General features: G+C 38.8%; 2 protein-coding genes and 1 long non-coding RNA gene across 6 annotated transcripts in view; 1 reads left to right on the top strand and 2 right to left on the bottom strand.

The window, feature by feature from the left end:
- Positions 1-1,209: 1,209 nt before the first annotated feature.
- vgll4l (vestigial like 4 like) lies at positions 1,210-5,656 on the bottom strand. 2 transcript variants are annotated; one of them, XM_081703879.1, is made up of 5 exons: positions 5,459-5,656; positions 3,606-3,729; positions 3,243-3,438; positions 2,310-2,388; positions 1,210-2,136 (listed from the first exon to the last, which is right to left on the bottom strand). In XM_081703879.1, the coding sequence occupies exons 1-5, from the start codon at positions 5,523-5,525 to the stop codon at positions 1,811-1,813; spliced, it is 792 nt and encodes a 263-aa protein (XP_081560005.1). In that variant the 5' UTR covers positions 5,526-5,656; the 3' UTR covers positions 1,210-1,810. The 2 variants fall into 2 exon arrangements, with proteins under 2 accessions (XP_081560005.1, XP_026886266.2); XM_027030465.3 differs by having other exon boundaries at positions 3,243-3,480; positions 5,459-5,651.
- A 6,078-nt stretch (positions 5,657-11,734) lies between these two features.
- On the bottom strand, positions 11,735-16,318 carry LOC145643278 (uncharacterized). 2 transcript variants are annotated; one of them, XR_004777130.2, is made up of 2 exons: positions 12,017-16,318; positions 11,735-11,896 (listed from the first exon to the last, which is right to left on the bottom strand). It is a non-coding gene; the product is annotated as an uncharacterized LOC145643278 (long non-coding RNA). The 2 variants fall into 2 exon arrangements; XR_004777131.2 differs by having other exon boundaries at positions 13,514-16,318.
- Positions 16,319-19,862: 3,544 nt separating this feature from the next.
- syn1 (synapsin I) overlaps positions 19,863-22,318 on the top strand; it is a 30,980-nt gene continuing 28,524 nt past the window's right edge. For both annotated transcript variants that reach the window (XM_035536423.2, XM_035536422.2), the window contains exon 1: positions 19,863-20,753. In XM_035536423.2, the coding sequence (XP_035392316.1) occupies positions 20,449-20,753 (305 nt within the window). In that variant the 5' untranslated portion in view covers positions 19,863-20,448. The remainder of the gene's footprint in view (positions 20,754-22,318) is intronic.

Genomic DNA, 22,318 nt, shown 5'->3' with positions numbered 1-22,318 from the left:
CAGGAAAAAGGGATGTGTTTCAACAAATGTACACTTTGACATGTGAAGAAGGTGTGGCCTCTGCAAACTGGCTTGTCCTCCCATCAACAAGATTGTTTCAAACACCTATAAACTATGAAGTTTTTGATTATTTCTTAATAAGGCTTGTAAGTTAACTATTATATCACCACAAAGGTGATATTTTAACTTAGTGAAAGCCCCTGAATGCTCTCCTTCTGTCCATGTAATTACACATTAGAACAACATGATAGACTACAGTATGTATAGCCTGAGGGGCAAGGCTCGGTTGCAGCGAAGCTGACAAGCAAGATTTGTAGTGGGGCAAAGTGATGGTAATTTCAGTTTTTAGACACAAATAATAGCAAGATGATCCATCCAGCTCCACAGACCTTGCTTCTACATTGCATGTAATGATTAGTATCTTTTTTTACAAAAACAAACCACAAACTCAGTAAAAAAAAATACTGAAGCAAAAAAATAAGTAAGATTAATTAAACCATTGCATATGCACTGGCAGGTTTACAATCAAATAATAGCAGTAGTAATAGTAACTATTTCTTTCAGTTCAACTTGCCAGTAAATTAATCACCGTGTAACTGGATTGGACAATGGTGATGTCATCTCTAATCTGTTTTTCATGTTCTTTAGAATTACCCAGAAGTGTCCACATTCCAGGAGGTCATCATGTTACAACACCACCTCCAGTGCTAAGCAATGAAGTGGGAGTTATTTTTTCACTAAGTAACAGGAAACCATCACAAGAACAATGCAAACTGAGCCTAGAACTAGAGTTTGTCGGTGAGGAGACTCCTTTGAACCTTTTCAGTTGTTCTACAATATTCATATGCCTACAGTTATTTGTTCAAACCAGTTTTTACTGTGCCTTCATATGATTGACAAGTTCTGCCTATGAAATTTACCTGCATTTTGTTTGTTTTTGTTGTGTTTGTGAACAATTTGATTGCCATTTCTCCTGTCCGAATAAGGTCATTCTACTGATAATCAAAGGTTGTTTTCTTTCTCTGTAATCTGTAATGTCTGCATGTTTCCATGTTTTAGTCTGTTACCACCCCTTTTTTTTATCTAAAAACACAGTGTTACTTTAAGCAGGATCTTAGGATTAAAGTTAACTCAGTTTTGTATGTAGTGGATGACAATGTGTTATGGAAAACATAAAACTTTATTTTCAATAAAATGCTAAACAAAATCCTGAATGAACAGACTGAAGTTTATTTACAAATATTTACAGTAGCTGATCCATAACTCATCTTGAAATCCAAACAGAAATTGAAATGAACAGATGTAAGACCTACTAATGCATTTGATGTTTTTTCTTTGCATGGTACCACTACTGGAGTACTGGACATAAACACATAAATACACATTTAGTATTAGAATACAGGCAAATACTGCCAAATGAAATGGTATTATTTATAATCAGTGCAATCAAGAACCATAAACATTCATCAGTGGCACATGATGTAAGGCATGGGAAAAAAACAAAAAAACAATAAAGCTTAACCGATTTGACCTGCTCTAACAGTACATAGCCATCATGAAATTATCACATCCTTGAAATTAGGACATAGTATGGTTAGCTCTTCCAAAGAAAATCCCCATGTAGAGACACCCAAACTGGTAGCGATTCAGCACCAAAATGTTCAATATTGCTTCACTATCCCATCACCCTGTCATTGAACACTCTGATTTTGGCATTTTTGTACAGCAGGCAGTGGTTATGCATAGCATGGTTCTTTGTATAAGCCTTGTGCACTGAAGTCCGTTCAATCAAAATGTTTCTCCAACAGTTTCATTTCTCTGACCACAGGCTGGGAGTGGTTGTGGTTGGGCTGACAGAATCTTTGCTGACCTGTATTGGATTCTGACCGTAGCAAGGTGAATGGACGAAGGTTGGACTGCTAGGTGGAGATGAAGAAGATGATGATGGTGATGAAGAAGAGTTGCAAGAAGAGGATGACGCTTTGAGCTGAAGCCACTTCTCTCCGAGGGCTTTGGCAAAGTGATCATCGACAGACACACTAATGGAGAGCTGCTTGGAGGAGCCCTTTTGGTAATTCACTCCAAGACTCCTCTGGAAATGCTCCTCAACATGGTCATAACTGCGCTGTGTCATAACTATGCAGAGGAAATCAACATAAAATCATGCTCAGAACAGACCCCAAAACAGATTTAATACCGTATTATTTGTAGTGCTTTGATTTTTAATGTTGTAAATAAGCTGCGAGTGAAGAGAAATGCTATGAAGGAAAAATGTAAATCACAGACTGCTAAGTTTTAATGTAACATACCACTGGAATGACTGCAACAGACTTCAGCTTTGTGGGCTGACTTTATTGATGAGACACAAGTGATTACTGAGGGACGAACCTGCAAGACACACAGTGATTAATGATTCATTAAATACTACAGTACAGAAAAGACCAATTCTTTAATAAATGTTTGAACTCTAGAAAATGAGTGCAACACTAAAACCAAAGTTAACAGACAGTCAAACCAAGCAGATTCAGGTCTCAAGAAAGCATATTCTAAAGGAAGAGGATATCAAAAACATAAACATAACTTAAACCCTATGAATTTAGATTTTTCAAAGCTCCAGACTGCTCCTTCAGTTCTGGTGCTATTAGCAGGTCAACAACAGAAGTGGTGTGTTGGGACTTGTTGACAGCATTCCTCCGCCCATTGCTCACATTTCTCCCTGAATCCGGCTGGATTGCATATCTAAGACAGGCAGAGGCCTGTTTGTGCCCTCAGAAAGACTCGTTCAGGAATATGGACAGCCTTCCTGCATTCTGCTGCTACTCACAGATAGTTGAGATAAGTAGACTTGAGTAGGCCCTGGAGAGATTCTGAGAACTGGGGAGCTATACTACGTGTGTTCAGCAGCCTTTGCTATAGGTTGGGCAGGGTTGATGGCACATGGCCCAAATTGTTCTTTTGGTTGTTGGACGAGTCCTTAAGTTATTTGTGTAGGAGTGTAAGAAATCAAAAAGGACAACATTTAGGTTCTTGGAATTCTCTGGAATGCTGTGAAGCTTTTCTTCTGTATCTTTTAAAATGCCACTTTTATTTATATATATTTATATATTTTTATTTATATATTTTATGGCAATGTTTTTGCTGGGTAAAAAATTGGATAGTCAAAGTCCACTTTAATGTCACAGTAACAACAAAAATTAAACACATTTGTGATGTTTAGCAAAGAACACTTTGGAAACAATTACCTGTATGTGCCTCACTGCAGTTGTTTTGCTTTTATCCTCTGTCTTCTCTGGCTCCATGCGGGGTTTCTTGATAAGGGCAAGAGGCTCATCCATAACTGGTGCTGAGTGGACTGGGCTAGGAATGAGGTGAGTGGGGCTGGCTGTGGGGCTCCAAGTAGAAGTAGGACTTTCTGGCACACTGAACCCTGATGGTCTCCTAGCAGTAATGGATAGGCTCTTACTCAGAGCCCTCTCTCTCCTGGAACACACAGACTGTTAATCTTCAGGAAACTATAACTTTTCTATCAGTGACAAAAATTGGTTGTAGCATTTGATAAACTAAAAAAATTACTATAACAAATAGCTGATGCTCTTTTGGTGTACCTCTCCTCCAGTGTTCGCCCTCGTTCTGAACTGTGCTTGCGCTTGAGTGAATGAGCAGGGATTACTCGGACTCTGTCACTGGTCATATGGCGGAATCTGTCCTCACTCCTCAGGTTAGGCTGACCTATGAGGCAACATCATAAATAGAAATTTAATGAGGAAAGTCACAAATATATTAATTGGTGTGTAGGTGAATTAACTGACACAGGTAGGCCTCACAGTCATATCACATGACCAGGCACTGTTTACAGGGCCAAACGGTGAAAAGGAGTGGCAAACACGTAAACAACCATCTTACTGTTAATCTCTACCATTTCATCACCACCTGTATGACTTAATTGTGGGAAAATGTTGCTGTGCCACCGTTAAATGTAAACTCCGTTAAGCAGCAGAACAAGATCAACTGGCTTTTAGTACTACTGTGGAACCCAGCTGATTCACCACTAACGGTAAATGTCATTCACATACAAAACACAAAAGCAATATTTGTCACATGAAAACACATTAAACTGCCTGGAAACAAACTGAAACATTATTAGCCATTACAGACATGTTTGTTTCTCCTGATGGCTAAGAACTTGACATTTGTGAAATCAGACCTATGCCATGTCATAAAGTGTAATGTTTAGATCATGTGTTTACTCAACATCATGACAATGACAGGAGGCAGGACAGACTAATCCAAACATAAATTAAGCAAAGATGGTCTAATGCGAACAGAAATAAATTTATGGTGTAATTAATATACATTAGTCCAATTCTGCTAGGTCTACAACACTGGCAACTTTTTCACACTTATCATACAAACATTGAAAAAGGTATCTTGGACAAATAGTTCACAATTAGTTTAGAAATCTCAATCATTATATAACAGAGATATGAAAGCTTTAAATTATCACTGTGGCGTATACAATTCTCTGAGGCATTTCAATTACAACAGAGCTGGTATAAAGCACACTAATGTCAACTAAGAGAAACCTTTACATGAGATTGGCAATAATATTCCTAAAGGCCAATAAAGCTCCTCAACTTCTACAAAAAAAAATAAAATAAAATAAAAAATTAGTGAATGAATGTGGTTATTTTTTACAGACCTTTGAGGGAATGTAATCATATCAAGCATTCAACACTCTAAAAACGCACAAGTGGTTTGGGTAATGAGCAGCATTGTTGGTGAATTGAATGTACCCCCTCTCCCTCACACATACAGACATACATACAAAGCATATCCCCTATGCAGTGGAGTGTGACAAGATGACACGGTCTGGCAAAAGACAGGGGACCGGGTGTAAACCACACCTTGCAACTTGAGTGGTTTTCTAGTGCCTGAGGGAGGGTTATTTTTCTTGATTGCTCAGACACAAAAGCAGACCCTCCTAAGGGCTTCTTCCATCACTTATAGTCATTACCCAATAAGTCACTACCCAATAATTAACAAGCCTCTTCCACCTGATACATCAGCTCCAGTGGTATAAAATGAAGAAACCTACAAAATGACTATAAGTGAAAAATAATCTCACTCTCCTCCACTTTTAAAGCTAGAACAGCATCAACATGGTTCTTTTTTGTGCAGTTTACATGACATCAATTAATGAATTGTGGGTTTAAGTAAAACATCTTAAAATAGCTTAAAATCTTATTTGTGTTTTATGAGGCAAGATATCTCATTTCAGTTACACCTACTGCTGGGCTCCTGTTACACACAAATGCACCAGGTATTGGTCTTATTTTTCACTGACAAATATGAAACACAAGTTGCTGGTAGAAGATCACCTGTAAGAAAGCTGCTAGTAGAAGACCTATTGAAGACTAAGTAACTAGTAGAAGACCACAGAGCACAGAGTGATAATTACCCTCAAGGATGTAAACTTTGAAGCCACTGCTCATCCGAGTGATGTAATGGAAATTAGTGACAGCCATGATTCCAGATCCTTACTTTCTAGTGGTTCAGGCCCCCTTGGCAGCTGCTTGCAAGTGAAATCTACCTGGGCTGTTTGCTAGGACAACTGAAATGTGAAGCTCTAACCTGCTTTGTATCAGGACTAAGGACCTGTGCTATGTGTTGTTCAACATCTCCCTCTGAGTACCCATTGGCTCTTTCAAGTCCAACCCCTTCTCCCTACCTCCCTGCTCTTTGTCTGCTTCTGTTTCTAAGACATTAACTTCCACAGGTTCCTTATGGGAGGAGCCGGTTGAGGGACTGTGAATTTTCTCTGTTCTCCCCTCCCCCTTTCCAGCATGGAGTCAACAGAAACATTTACCTAACTTGCTTTGGTAGAGTTATATTTACTATGTTCGGAGAATATATATTTGGCATATTCACTAAAGTGGAGAAAGATGCATGCAAATGCTGCTTTGAAATCTAAGTGTACAATTCCTGTATTTAACTGGATTTTTTAATCCACAAACAAGTCCTGCTCTGTCTTTGGTTCCATTCTAAGACTCAGCACCTGTCATCAGCCCCTCCTTCAGGGCTAATCTAAAATCTCGCTTGACTGCATTTTTTTTTGAGTGCTTAGCCTGCCTGAGCTGCAGTCATTCTACCAGCCTGCCCATACATGCAGCTCTGTGTAAGTTCCCCTAACAAGGTTTTTTTCTTTGTTTCCTTTGCTGAACAAAGGCTTAAAGCAAAGAAAAGATAGCTGTGCTTTATGTGTGTAATTCTGCCTAAGCATGCTAATGCATTTGGATCCATAACCACACTGTGTCTCTCTCACACGCACACACACACACACACACACTTAGGACACACAGTGTGAACTCATTAACCCCATTGGGGAAAATGTATAGAAATTATTTGAAAATATAGTAAACTCAAATAAGGTTTGAAGAAGATAATATTGGTGCCTGTCAATCACCATCTTTATATTCTTCAATACACTTCCTATCTGGTGCAGTTAATGCATTTTCTTTGTAACCTAATGAATGTTTTAAAGCCTTTTTCCTTATCATTACACTCTCCATTTCAATCAAATTAAATCAAAAGACAATTAAACTTGTCCCATACTGCAAATCTGCCTAAATTAATATCTTGCCCAGCTGCCATACATGTGGTTGTATGCCATCTATTGTAAATACATGTCAAACATACTGTCCATCATTAATGGTTTTACTGTTTACTATGTCAGAATGTTCAATGGGGATTTATACTTTATTGCAGTAATCTATATGCAATAACAATATCTATGGATAATCAAATTACTCATAGACATCCGAATAAGAAAGAGCTTTCAGAGATAGGTGAAGAGTGATTTAAGTTTTTTGTGTACCGTATGCATACTGTATTGTGCAGGGTTTTTTGGGGGGTGTGAGGTGGGGAGCAATATGTATATCTCTCTGATGTATCTCTCTCATAACCTCTCTCAGTTTAAATAGCATGATATATAACCTCAGTTTATTTGTAAACAGTGACCTCTTGAGTCTAAAGTCTGTTAACAATAGGTAAGCAAGATGCTGTAATTGATGTAATCAACAAAACATTTGATGGTTCTGTGATTATGCCCCAATATTCTAGAAATGTTATGAGTGCCGTATCCCTCTTAAAGCCTTTTTTTTTAAAACAATTTTTGACTTTTCAGATTCAATTAAAGCTCTTTAGACCACACTCTCCCTCATTACACAAATACACATCACCTGATTCCAAATCAAATCAATTTTTTAAATAGCACTTTTTACAACAGATTGTGTCACAAAGTAGCTTTACAAATGTCCAAGTCCCGGCCCCAGCCCCCAGTGAGCAAGCCATGGGTGATTGTGGTAAGGAAAAACTCCCTAAGGCATGAGGAAGAAACCTTGAGAGGAACCAAGACTCAAAGTAGGGGACCATCCACCTCTGGCTGGCAACGATCACAATAGTAACAATTTTAAGAGAAAAATAAATAATAAATAAAATAATTAATAATAAAAATATAAATGATAAAATGAAAAAAAATGCAATTACTGTCTAGTCCAGTTTTCTAGCGGTCCTAGTCTTGTCCTGATGGTGTGTACATGTCTGAAACCCATTCTGGGGTGGTGGGAGTAGCCAAGACAGCTGAGACAGGTTGAGACTCAGTAACAACCTGACATCAAGGGTAGGTGTACCTTGGCAGAAAGAACAACGATAAATACAACTATGAACATTCAAACTTGGAAAGGAAGGGAAAACAGAAACGGGTTACGTAAGATAAATAAAACCTCCAAAACGAAAACAGTTAACAGAACTAAAAAGGAAAGCCAGGCAATACTTGCGTACATGAACGGGGAAAGGAAACCTAAACGGAGCGGAGAGAATACGATAGACTAGGGAACAGCGGAGAACTAAACAGAGAGCGGGGAGCACAAACGGGTAGATGCTAAACACATATGAGCGAGGGAAAACGAGAGCTAACTAAACACCGAGGAGCTAGGACAAACGTGAACTTTGGCGGGGGGAACCCACAAAACAAAACAAAACAAAACAAAACAGTCTCTCTCTCACAACCTCGGTTAATGAAAGCAGACCTGCCAATCTATGCATTTTGCGTAGCAAGTATGCATTTTGCCATCAAAATATGCTGGTGGTCACTAAGCTATAGTTGTGCACTTGCAGTACAGGAGAGCACTGATTACTTCAAGATTGGACTACTGTGATGCCTTGCTATCTGGCTGTACCGTTAAGTGTCTAAACAAGCTTCAGCTAGTTCAAAATGCAGCATACAGAGTTCTTAGTAGAACTAGAAAATTTGATCACATCACTCCTATTATAGCTACTTTACTTTGGTTCCCAGTCAAATTTTTTATTGATTCTAAAATATTTCTAAAAACCTACAAAGCACTGAATGGTCTTGCCCCACAGTGCCTTAGTGCATTAATATCTTAGTGCATTGCGATCCACCATGTCAGCTTAGATCAAAAAGTGCCATTTATATGTTTTACTGAACAGCAAATAAACACAGGACTTGCTATTCTCTTCAATTAATTCTTGAGTCTGCATCTTTATTTTTCTATTTGAGTGTACTTACTAATACTACTGGAATTTTGGAAAAATTAAGGAACCACATTAATATATGTTCCTCTATCAATACATATGTAACACTGCAACAAAAGACAAATATAGAATCCAACTTACAATATAATTACTTTCTTACTACTACGCACTGGAGCCTAGTGCGTTGCTAAGGGTGTGATGTCACTCAAGTGGCTGAGGTATTGTTATTATTTCTCTAGCTAGTTAGCTGTCATGTATAATCACAATAAGAAACAATGAAATTGTCCTTTTCAGTACTAAATGTTGCCTCTCCAACAACTTAGCCTGCCATCTACCAGTCAAGAGCTGAGTCACCCTCAGTGTCTAATGTTGCATTGTGTATGGCTAGTACTCAGTATGATTTTTGTTCCAAAAGTAAAACAAGTTTTCAAATGTACTGCTCTGTTTGCTACTAAATTTTACTTTGTGTTACTGAACTAAACTACCAGAACTGGCACTACCTGGATCAGCTAGGCAAGGTAGTGTACCTGATATCTATCTCCTTAGCTAGGTATTTAGGCTATAAAATGTGATACATCTAACTATAAAGGCACTTGAAGTGTACATACATTAATATTTAGTAATACATCATTAGTCAAATGATCTCACACACTGTAGTAGGATGTCAGGGTTACAGTTCAGACTGTATTAAGCCCTTTCTGACAACTGAACACTTCAGAGGGCGTGTGACTAAAACCAATACCTTAAAAGGTTTTAGTCCATTTTTGCAACTCAGAGTATGTACCTCTTCTTTCTCTGACCAGGTTATAGTGGCTTGTGCTGGATAAATGTCAGCAGCTCTGCATCCTTGAGTCTTTGCTTCATCTCACATCTGAAAAGATCATCACCAAGCATCAACAAAACTTGTTCTTTTAGCACACTCTTTTCCTCTGGGACTTTGTTGAATCTTAGTCAGCTTCTCCTGTAAGTTGTATGCATAGGAACAAACAGTATTTCCTGGCATCTGTTTTCTGTCACAAAACTCTCAGTCTGATGCTGATGGGAACTTTGTAACTATAGGTTTGACCCAAGGCACTGAATATCTCAGTCACTGACTGTTCTTGTCCTTTCAACATGAACTTCACTGTAACTTGTCTTCTATTGTAGGTGATGTTTGGCAAACATATTTCACTTCTTTTCTGGGACTTTTATTGCTTGGAATAAGGCTATGCTTCATTGCAGGCCTGACCAGTCATCAAAACTGGCAAACTGTTTGCTTAGCTCTTCTAACTTAGATTGACATTAGCCTCCAGACCTGGGACATGAAACCAGCTTAAACTAAGTTGTGTTCTGTCCATGTTCATGATGTCAAACTTTGTGGGTGGTGTTTTTATCTCCACCTCCCAGAGGATTTGTATAAATTCTTCACCTAGGAAGACAGAGCAAGTGACAAGTTGTAAGTCTCCATCCTTGATACGAACAAAGTCACTGTACTCACCAATTTAAATATGTTTCAATTGTTTGTTTATGTTTCCTGTGTTCCAGGCTCTACACCTCCTACTTGGATTTCCCTCCCATTACTATTTGTGGTGTGCCTGCCCAGATAAGATGAGGGGGCTTTTCCCTCTTGCTTTGCTGTTCTTTTGCTTTGACTGTGTGACTGAGAGTTTGCGTCTCTATGATTATTGTCGAGTGTGTTCGTATGCAGTCTTGCTGTGTGATTGTTTGTGTCACTTAGTTTCTATTTGTTATTGTGTTTATATTACAACTCTGTTATTTCGACCTTGGCTTTGTTATACCATTTACAATGATTGCTTTCCCCAATCACTGGACCTGGTTGCCATTGTAAATATCATTGTAGTGTATAACATTTATATAATTGTAATCGTAGGTGGGAAGTAGGGAATTGATGCCTTTTATTTTGCTCCCTGAATTTTGTCTACTGTTTATAGGTTTAGGGAATCAGGGTAGATTTTTGTGTTTTATTTGCCATTTTTGGTTATGGGAATGTAAATTAGCTGTCACAATTGGCCACCCTCCTAGCATTAATGTTTCCATGGTTTCCCTGTCTGTTTGTTTGGTTTACTTCCATGTTGTTATTCCATTCATTAGTTTCATTTTCTCCGCCCCTTATGATTTGCACCTGTGTCTTGTTTAGTGTTCATTAGATCATGTATTCAAGACCTGTGTTAGGTTAGTGCTGGTGATGTTCATTATAAGACCGTATTGAAACTTGTATGCAATTCCTAATCTGTGTTGGGTATAGCCGCTGCGTGTTAATCCATCTTTTTTCTCGTTTACAAGATTCTTGGTTTCGCTGTTATCTCTAGTTATTTGTTCTTATCGTTGCTTGTTTTTGTTGTAGCCTGCTTCCATTTTTTCAGTGTTTTGTTTCGTTTAGTTTAATCTTGTATTCAGATTGTTTTGGTAATTTGACCCTGAACCGTTACGACGACGCTGACTCTGGATTTGCCCATAATAAATCTTGCTCTTCTCCACACATGCGTCCGCCTTACCACTCACCATTACATTAGCAACTTCTTGGTTATAGTTGCAGTTTTGTTTATAATTTTTCCTTCTCAACTCCTGCATCTTATAATGAATAAATAACTCCATTACCCATTATCCCCCGTCTTGCTGTTTTTACGATCCAATACCTAGACCACGTTAACAGTTAACATTAATCCCACACTCCCTAGATCTAGCAAGACAGAGAAGAAGCCCCAAATCCGAGGTAAACATGTCACAAGTGATATATTAGGTTTAAAATTGAAACAAATCTATTTATTATTACTAGAAATTATAAATCAGGCTAAAGAGACAATTGTTCAATCACATCCAAAATAAGTTGCAAAAATGTTTTTCATGACAGGGTTCTCAGTTGAAGGGAAATATTCAATTAACTCTTTAGCTGATACAGCAAAACACATACAAAACAATAAGGTTCTATATAGTGTGATGTTTTGAAAACTCCTAAATATGAGGTAAAACTATTAAATATATGAACCTGTAGGCTTTGTAACTATAATTGTTACAATTGTATAATTGTTAAGATCATACTGTTAATGCAAGGAAATTTTATGCTGTTGATTCTCTCTGCATTGTGTGACTTCCCCCCCAATTTTCTCTGCTTGGGTGTACGCAGAGAGTAAATGCAAATACATGGCTTTGTCATGGTAGTAATCTCACAAGAAAAAGAGAATCCAATTGCATGAGGTCTTTATTGGTTTGCAGAACTGGCTGCTTGAATGTTGACCATGTAAGGACTATCAGTGAGTTGTCCAGAACGAAGTCAATGCAGTCCAGGGTTTATACAGCTGAACAGTCTGGGAAGCTCTGGGAAGAGTTAGGCTGAAAGCTTGGTCTAGGAGGAAAACAGACTTCAGTAACCACAAAGATCAACAAACAGGGGAAATCGCTCAGTATACTTTATAAGAACAACAAATACTTTGTGTTGAGGAAGTGGAAGCTTGGGAAGGTGAACCTGATAGGAAGGGAGTTGATGATCAGATGTGGCATGTTAAAAATCAGGTGAGCTTGACTGGACCAGATGAGATGCATACCCAGCAGGTCTAAGTGGGACTGTTTTGAGAGGTGCTTGCAGATAGCTTAACAGACTTTGTGCATCTATCAATGCATCTGATTTATTCACCCAGATATGTTTTATACTGCTTTAGTAAGTTAAAAGTTTTTTTATTGGTTCTTATGTCTTGAAACCATTTACCTAAAAAATTATGCATTAAAAATCTGAACAGAACACTAAATACAAGGCTTGCAATCTGGCTACATTGTCAAGGGATATTTCATGTACGTGTGCCTTAGTATCTTTTTCTATACATAACATTTTTAATTTGCAGTGGAAGTTGAGTTACAATTTGCACTTGTTAATTGAGCATGTAATATGATTTGATGCACTGGAATCACTTTTATAGTAATTTGTGGTTTTGTATGCACTTTTTTGAGAAATACTATTCATATTGTATTCCAAAGATATTCCAAAGAGCCCAGGTCCTTTTTTTAGAATGGTCTGGCTCCACACTAACTGTGCTGGGTCATGCCTGCATAATGTGACCCCTCTTACCACATCCTTTATAGTGCTGATGTACTCCACTGCTGAATAAGAACTTTTGCACCTAAGGCACACCAGATCCATATTTGTGATCAGACATCATGTGATAGAAATGGTAGTTTATCATAGGTAACTTCCCTCCTCCAGTCCCTGCAAGTCTTCCACATTTCTGTTAGCTGACTCCATAACTCCGTCTGTTTCAATATTTTCTCAAGTCAAATGCAGTTCAGCCAGCAATATTTTCAAACTATGATCATTATTAACCCCACAGAGTATCCTAAAGCAATTTTACAATGACTATTCATCTAAAAAAATAAATAATAAAAACAATTGCACTATACATACAAATACTATACATAAATACATCCAACCAATTTGCTAGATGGCTGAAGAAAGAGGCAAAATCCAGACAGAGAGGGGCTTTGATCTAGCTTTCCCAGTACATTTGTTTTATTCATCCAGAGCATTCTGTAACATCTGTGGTTAGTACTAGCACTCAAGTATCCTGAGTACGCCCTCAAATACACAATGCAGAGCAGTGGAGACCGGCTCCTCTATAGGCACTTTCCTAGGCTCCAATATGTATGTGTTGTGTTTCTCTCTGAATGCTCTAGCTCCTGACCATTTATGCCTGCTGCTCCACCGAGTTCGGTTTATGGGCCAGTCCGGGTGTGCCGTCACACAGATTATGGGACACAGAAGTGCCTACTATTGTGAAGTATGGCAGCCTGGTGCTCACTGGCTATCGAGTTGTACATTTCTGAATTCTGCCTTTGTTTGTTTTGCTGGACTTTGAGACTGGTTTGCCTTAATTGTACCTTTGTCATTATGGCTCAGCCTTGTAACAATGCTCTCACTCCCTCACACGGCCAGCTATGTTAAAACATCACTTTTTTAAGAAACTGCACTCACGTCTATTGAGCATGAGGCCACTCTCCCAATCTGTTCAGCACTTCATCTACTTTGTTGGTTTTTGGCTTCAGTTTTTCCCCCAGTATGTCCATGGTTCCCCGAAATAAGGTGGGGCTAAAAGACACACCAACTGCTAAATGACAGTAGGTGTACAGGCTCATGTGTTCACTGTTACATAATTTCAGCATCCTTATCCTCCGACACAATTTGTTGGTATGCCTGGCTCATATTCTACTTTTTGCTCCGGCTAGATCAGATAGCAGATCCTCAATCTTTGGGATTGGGAACTGTTTGAGGTTGGAGGCATTCTTAATGATTTATAATTCCTGCAGATACAGCTCCCACATGTGTGACAATAGGTTGTTTTGGAGCTGCCCACTCTCAGAACTTAATTGTTTCTATGATTTTGTCTCTGAGGAGATACTGGAGCTCTGTTTCCACCATGGCATAAGACATTGGCCATGGTTTGAAAATTTGGGAAGAGCAAAGCAAAAGTTTATTTATAATAGTACTTTTTACAACAGCTGTTGGTCACAAAGCAGATTTACATACGTCCAGGTCCTAGCCCCAATAGAGCAAGCCAGAGGCAACAGTGGTGTGTAAAAACTCCCTGATGCAGAGAGTAACAACATCAAGAGGAACCAACTCCACAAAATGGTAACATGCCTCTCTGGTTGAGACAACAATGACATTAACAGTAGATAACAAATGTGAAAAGGAATAGTGATGTGAATGATATAAATGTAACCCCTCCCTAAAGGGACCCTCATCAAATAGGGGGAACGTATCATTTCGTGTTAGATCAATGTAAGTTAGCGCGGAGCCTCCAAAAATGTGTCTACTTTAATTATGTTGATAGTAATAAAACCTTTTAAACCCCTCGTGCTTAGTGACCAGAATGACTCACGGGTTAGTAAATACCCCAAACGACACTTAATATAAAAAATGCACATATATTTCTGCACAAAGGAAAGCAATGGCGAAATAACAGAAGCAAGTCACACACAACTAAAACCGATTCAACGTATGACTGAGCAATGCAGTTACATATTAACGTCACAAGTGGCGGGGGAAAACAACAAAAAGAAGCAACATGCAAAACAATACACCAATACTAATATTTATCTTACCCTCCGAGGCTTCGGTTTTAAATTAGTCAACTGAATAAACACGGAAAATTAGCAAATGAAACGCTCAATAATAAATAGTCACTACAGCAAATGCAACCGTGAACCAGAATTGGGCCATGTCCAGTTTAGCACGTGGATGTTCACAAGCGTTTGTATTATAACTCGTTAGGGCCCAAAACGTTGGTACATTTGAAGAATGCCGAACGAAGTATTTGAGAAAGACGGAGCTGCTTGGTCCGGTACTCACGAGTCCCTGACACCTATAGATATGAGCCATAGCGTCCGCAACGTGCAGCTATTTGCGTCTTTTCTCAGCTTCTCACACGACATAAATGCGATGATTTTTGTTAAGACTCTGGTCCTCCTTGTACATCCACACAAGCAGCAGGGTGGAGAATTCAGTTTTCTTCGCTGAGAAGTAGCCAGTTCAGTGGTATAGCCTGGAGCTGTAGTTAGCTCTTCAACCGAATACGGCTAACTCGTCACAGAACCGAAACAAAGGCACAGCAGAGAATATACTTTCACGCTAACAAACACCGTTAGACTTTAAAGCCAAGGGGAGTAGTTAGTTTTGGCCTATATACAGCGTATATTGAGTCTCCGACAACCGCAACTTCTGGGGTACATTGCATCTCTCTCATTCTCTCATTCCAGCCCAAAAACCTTCCCAAACGTCCCAGTCTAGTCCCTCCTCCTAATCACGGATAGGTCAGCGACAATGTCGCTCAAGCCTAGCAGCCATCTGATTGCTCGCCTTGGTGAGAGACCGGCCGAGCCAGCAAGAAAACTGGCGCGAAACTCGAAGAGTTCTGGGAAGTAGAGTATTTACCCAGTATAATAATAATAACAATAATTATAACAATAATTATAACAATAATTATAACAACAACAATAATAATAAACAACAACTAAAAATAATACACAAACAATACGGGGTTCCTTTCCCTTTTTAGGGTCCCTACATAAATAAAAATAAATAATTGATAATGCTGTGGCCTGTGAATATTTGAGGCCCTAGTGGGTCACTCCTTTTACATATGAGTAAAAGGAACCCAGGCACGTCAATTGAAACCATGTATTTATTTTTTAACGTCCAGCTGTACTCATACACTTGTATGTATTTAGTACACAGAAGCTAGGGTACACAATACGACATTGGCTGTTTGGAAATAAAAAGCAAAACAAACAAAAAAAAGTTACAATGATCGTTGGCCTTTTGTGCCTGTACTTTGTCCACAGGTGCTAAACTGCAAAACACATAGGCTGAACACTGGAACTTATCTGTGCCCACTCACTGTAGCTACACAAACAAACAAAACAAAAAAGGAACATCTTCACTTTTCACTGACCATATACAATTATTCCCATTTCCCTTATTACAAAATCGTCAAAAACTGGATAAAAATAAAACCACAAAATGGCTGCCTTACCGTTGCTCCTAAACGGATAAAAAGGTTAATGGAAGGCTAACCTGCTACACTGATGTAAAACTCCCCATGCGCCAATACGCACCTTCAGGCGCGCGCACACACAAAGTCATTCAAGAACCATTTTGTTACACGGCTAAAACAACTCTTAAATCTTTAACGTGTTGATAAAGGCATAATCCAAGATTTCTTCACCTTTTTCTCACCACTTACAAAATGGCAGCTAGAGTAAAATTTTCCTTGTTCGTTTTTTAGTATACATGTTAATCCCGCTTGTTATCGCGATGCCACCACCTGCTGGACATTTTTGTAGCACCATCTTTGTGTAGGTACAACTGATAAATACCCGGTTACAATAACCACATGGAGACAGAATAGAAGGGACAGGCAAATTGGGGGAATTATATTGACACTGATGTCTCTAAATTTGAAGTGAGGACGTGAGATGGCAATGGCGTGGTTAATTTTGTCTATCCAGGGTCAAGTCTGGTGGAGGGCCAACTCAGGGAAGGTTAAGGGTTTCCTTCATCAGGCATGCAGAAGCAAATGACCTCATGGTGGTGGAGAATGGTCCAGGGACAGCTGGGCTGAGAGGCTAAATCTCAGTTGGATTCCACTTATAGGGACTGGAATACTCAGAGAGAAGAGAAAGATAGGCAGTAACAGGATGGAAGTATAGTAGTATATATGCAAACAAAAGCATATATAAGCATAGTACATATCACTGGATGTTAGCTAGAGGATTATGCAAATAGATATGATTGAACTTGGGTTTAAGGTTTGAAGGTGTATCAGGGTCCTATTCTGAGGTAGGGAGCATAATCCAAAGGTAGGGGTACTAGGGCAGGGACAGCCTGGAGAAAGGACAGAGGCATAGGATAAGATGAGAAAATTAAGAGGGTAGACAATACAAAGAGAAAGCAGTAGAATCAGTTAATCTCTAACCAAGTAGCAATAAATGTAGAAACATATTTAAAAATGATGTGTACACGTTAGAATAAACTATGACGATAGCATTGTGTGAGCACAATATGCTAGCCAAAGACTTGCAAAAAGGTAAATTTTCAGTCTAGTTTTAAATACTGAGAGTGTATCTGAATCCATACTGAAGTAGGAAGTACATTCCAAAGTTGTGGTGCCTTATACAAGAACGCTAGGCTACCTGCTGTGATTTTTTTTAAAATTCGAGGAACAGTCAGCAGGCCAGCACCCTTGAGCAAAGGGAACATGCAGGCTTTAAGGTTCAATAAGTTCTCTTAGAGATTTATACATCAAAAAGAGTATTTGAGTCAATATGGAATTTAACTCGTAGTCAGTATGGGGTGGAGAGAGTGGGATTAATATGATCAATTGTTCTGGTCGAGTGAAAACTGTCTGCTGCATTCTGTAAAAACTGGAGCTTAGTTCCTCCTTGAAGAGCTTATTTAACATTTCCATCAAGGTTTCACTGCAGGGATCTGTTTAGCTGTCTGGATCACTATGGCAAACTGATGTATCCAATCTTAGCCCATTAAGCTTGGTCCTGTTCTCTATATGAAAATTATTAGTAGAGACTTTGCCATCTTGTCATTTCACCTTTACCTCTGTCTTACTTTGAATCTTTATTCATTTACCTGTGCATGTCTTTAGCATCAGACTGCAGCTTTATAAGTTAGATATAGACATCTGCCAAAGTTTAGTCTTTGTCCATTACTGTCATTCCAGAGCCTGTATCTATTTTGAATATCACCTACATACAATTTATGTTTACTTTTTGTGTGAGCAATGCTCCACAATATAAACTGTATGCATCCTCTTCAGAGTCTTGTTCCCCTTCTTCTTTTAAAAGGTAAACTCTCTGGCTTTGGTTCAACCTTCTTAGCTTACACTGACCTTACAGAACCCACCCAGTCCCCAGGATAATGTCATCATAATTTCAGTCTTGCACAAGTTTACTTAATTCAGAGACATAGCTGGCCACATTTTCACGATCTTTAAGAGGTCTGTAGTTGAACATGAATCTCTGTACAATTTCCCTTAGGGGTTTAAATATGCCTTGAGCAAGTTAACTAGCTGCTCAAAAGTCTTTCCACATACTTTTGTGGCTTCTTCACACTTTTCATTAAGCTATCAGTAACAGGACCAACACAGTTTATCGAAGAGCCAGTTTTCTTCTCTGCATCAGTAATATCATTGGCCTTGAAAAAATATTCTAGCATTTGGCAATACTCTTCTCATATTTGTGACTAGGAATCAAAAGATGTCACAATTCCTACCATGGCTATTGTCAGCTTGAACGCCCTTGCTACTTGTTTGAAGCTCTTGGAAGCCCAAATGATTTCTGCTTGACTCTTTTGTTGAAAACGTAGTCATAGGTTTAACCTTATTGCTAGTTATGTGACATACTATATGTTGAGAATCATCAAATCATCACACTGTCCAGAATCAGGATGCAGCTTCTAAAATTGATTTATTTTTAACTCTGACCTGAATGAACTGACTAGCTATCCTACAACCTATATTGTTACCATGCTCTCCAAAATAAGGTATATACTGCTACCCTGTGTTTCGGTACAAAATAACACATAGCTACCTTACTAACAAAAGAACAGTTCTCTACAAATATGCATAATATAAGAAATATATGATTCATGGTTTTAAAGTGCTCAAACTGCTCAGCCTGCATATTCAAAAAAGTCTAGGTAAAACAGATCAATTCTATGTAGATCTTGTTGATTCAGATAAAAAGAAACCCTCATAGTAGTAAAAAGATAACGGTCAATGCATATAAGTTACTGTGCTAACCTGTAGTCTATCATGTGAAATTTACTGAACAAACCTGTAGCCTATCATGTGAAATACGAAACAGCATGTGAAACAGCCTATCATGTGAAACAGCAAGGTTGTTAATAGTCATTAAAATATCTAAGAGGGGTCTAATTACTTGTTAAAATTCTACATAATCGCTTCTTGAAATGAAGGAAATGAGGTGCAAAGTCAATTTGATCCTCTAGAAAAACTTTTAGAAATGTTCCTTCTGCAAATTCACTTAGAGCTCAGCTTCAGCTCCAGCTCCCCTGATGTCAGCTTGCATCTCACTGGATACAGAGATCTGAGTGAGACTAGCCATGTCTAATGTTTTGGTCTATATGTGTTAATTTGGCCAGTTCCTCATTTACTGTATGCAGTACATGGTATGCAAATGTATTTTATACATGTTAATATTTATTGCCAGTTTCTTCTCTTATATTACTACTGTAACACACATCTGGTACTTTAAGTCTTCTAGTTATAGTCAGGTTCAGAAGTACATCACTTAGGGGCTTTCAGGCTACTGGATATTGTATGACACTATATAAAATCTTTTTTTTTTTTTTTGGAGTGAGCTGAAATGTATTTTGCAAGATATTTCATGTGCTTCTTTATCATCAGGGTAAAACAAGACTATCACAGTCTGCTCAAATGAAGCATTTAGTATTGTTCACTGTACTTGAACAAAGAGGCTTCAAAGAACTGGGTCCATGAATTTTCTCAGTCAAAGAAATGAATTTTCATATAGGTAAAATGTTTATTTAGGCTAGTGTTGAGCCAATAGTTAACTTCACTACATATTTCTGTGAATAAAAGCCAACAAAACTGATTTGCACAGGAAAATATTTCTGATTTTTTGAGAAAACAAAAATAAATATTGTAATATAAACAATGAATTTACCATGCTAATGGTATATGTAGTTCTGCCCGTTCATGCAACATCCCTCTTTTCCGATCCATGAGCATCACCCTAACAACCAAACCAAATAAGATGAGCTAGAGAAAGAACGGATGTTGAGTCTGAGACGGGATAAAGGAAAACACTAAGCGGATTCTGCTGGTAAGGATTTGGCAGTGGGCGTGATAAATATTCTGGAGCTTCCGCGACACCTTTGCTTACAAGAACCCGAAAGAAATCACGGTCATTCTGATCAGAGGACGACAAGAGGAGATCCTTACTCATGTTTACGGTTTTTTTCTTTGCTAATCTTTTCGCTCAGTATTTTGTTATCTTAAAAGTACAGCTAATTAACTGATGTAGATCCACCTGCCAGAACTGACAAAATAGTACGATCAATTAAAAATGGTCCTTTAGAATAAGCACTGCAGTCCGGCTTTTTAACACCTTTATTACGTTTTATGCTCGTGAAGCAATACACTAGAATCTTTGCTTCTGTGAAATCGACGACTGCAGTAAGGTGCAGCTTGAAGAATCTACGGCGTAGGATAAATCTTCAGTGTCGTTCATTCAACTAATTTTCGATGGGGGAGTAGCACAGTAAATATAGGATCCTTTGCAACATCTGACGATTAACCGAATATATAGTAGTTTAATTTACTCCTCCTATCGTCTCAGTTTATTTTCACTATGAATTACCTGCGACGTCGACTATCGGATAGCAATTTTATGTCCAACTTGCCAAATGGCTACATGACTGACCTACAACGCCCCGATTCGCCTCAACAAAGCCCTGCCCCAGCAGTATCGCCTGGATCTCAAGAGAGGCGGCAGCCTACAAGTCAGTCTACAGGAGCCGGCTTTTTCTCCTCCATCTCCAATGCTGTCAAACAAACCACCGCTGCCGCCGCAGCCACATTTAACGAGGCTACCGAGAGAGCGAGCGCAACAAATGCAAAGATTCTGCTAGTTATTGATGATCAGCAGACAGACTGGTAAGATAAATACTAAAACATTAGTCCCCATTTCTCCTTCCCCTCTTATTTTTTGACCGACCTTTGAAATGACTTTTGAATGTTATTTCAGTTTTGTGTGTGGGTGTGTGTATGGGTGTGTTTGTGAGTGTACTGTATAATGTATGTACGTATGCATTTATGTCTTACGTCTACAGACGCAGACTACTTTATTCAACAGGCAACAAGACATGGGGAAAAATACATGCTTATATTTATAATCCAAAAGAACCCATTCATGCATTCATGAGCGTAGACAGAAGACTGGAATTTAGGCCTAGGCCTAACTAGCGTTAAGGTCAACCCACTGCTAATGGAGATGCAAATGTATTAAAACTAAAAAGTGTCTATTTTTTTGCTACATTTAAGATGCAGTGCGTGTATGTGTGTGTAGTAGAGAAATATACAAGATCTCAGAGAAACAAGATTTTCATTATCTGTGCAAGCAATATGCTTCTTACTCTTCTTCCAAACTTGGCACAGCTGATGGTCCTCTGTCTGAAATGTCTTGTTCTCTGGAAAGCAACAGTGCCTTTTGAGTTGCAAAAAATGGGCATGTAACATTATAAAGATTCCAAATACACCAAAATAGAATTTAAGACTTGCATCTGTTCACTTACAGACAGAACTCAGTCAAAGCCTCAATTTATACAGGCCTCTTGAGCAGGATTTTCATGTTTGAGATAAAACTGGTCCCATAAGACAACTCCCTAGAGGCACCTTATTTTGGACACACAAGTCTCTGCAGGACAGAGTACTGAGTACTAAGCTCGATGGTTGTGTATTAATGGATGTGTCAAAGTTGGCATGCCAATAGGAGTGGACAGCAAAGTACGTGGAACCATGCACATAGTTTCTGAAAGAATGGCTTTAAGCATATTGCTTTAAGAAATTGCCTTCTACAAGATTAAATACACTGCCTGGCCAAAAAAAAAAGGTCACGCATACCAATATTTCATTGGACGCCTTTAGCTTTGATTACGGCACGCATTTGCTGTGGCATCGTTTCCACAAGCTTCTGCAATGTCACAACATTTATTTCTGTCCAGAGTTGCATTAATCTTTCCCCAAGATCTTGTATTGATGATGGGAGATTTGGACCACTGCGCAAAGTTTTCTACAGCACATCCCAAAGATTCTCATTGGGGTTCAGGTCTGGACTCTGTGGTGGCCAATCCATGTGTGAAAATGTCTCATGCTCCCTTTCACAATTTGAGCCCAATGAATCCTGGCATTGTCATCTTGGAATATGCCTGTGCTATCAGGGAAGAAAAAATCCATTGATGGAATAACCTGGTCGTTCAGTATATTCAGGTAGTCAGCTGACCTCATTCTTTGGGCACATAATGTTGCTGAACCTAGACCTGACCAACTGCAGCAACCCCAGATCATAGCACTGTCCCCACAGGCTTGTACGGTAGGCACTAGGCATGATGCCTCTTCTTACCCTGATGCGCCCATCACTTTGGAACAGGGTAAATCTGGATTCATTAGACCACATGACCTTCTTCCATTGCTCTAGAGTCCAATCTTTATGCTCCCTAGCA

The sequence above is a fragment of the Electrophorus electricus genome, chromosome 20, assembly GCF_041902795.1.
Source record: "Electrophorus electricus isolate QZ-2024a chromosome 20, ASM4190279v1, whole genome shotgun sequence".
In the NCBI taxonomy this organism is placed as follows: domain Eukaryota; kingdom Metazoa; phylum Chordata; class Actinopteri; order Gymnotiformes; family Gymnotidae; genus Electrophorus; species Electrophorus electricus.
The sequence above is the reverse complement of the archived record's forward strand: the minus strand, read 5'-3'. Positions and strand labels throughout refer to the sequence as shown.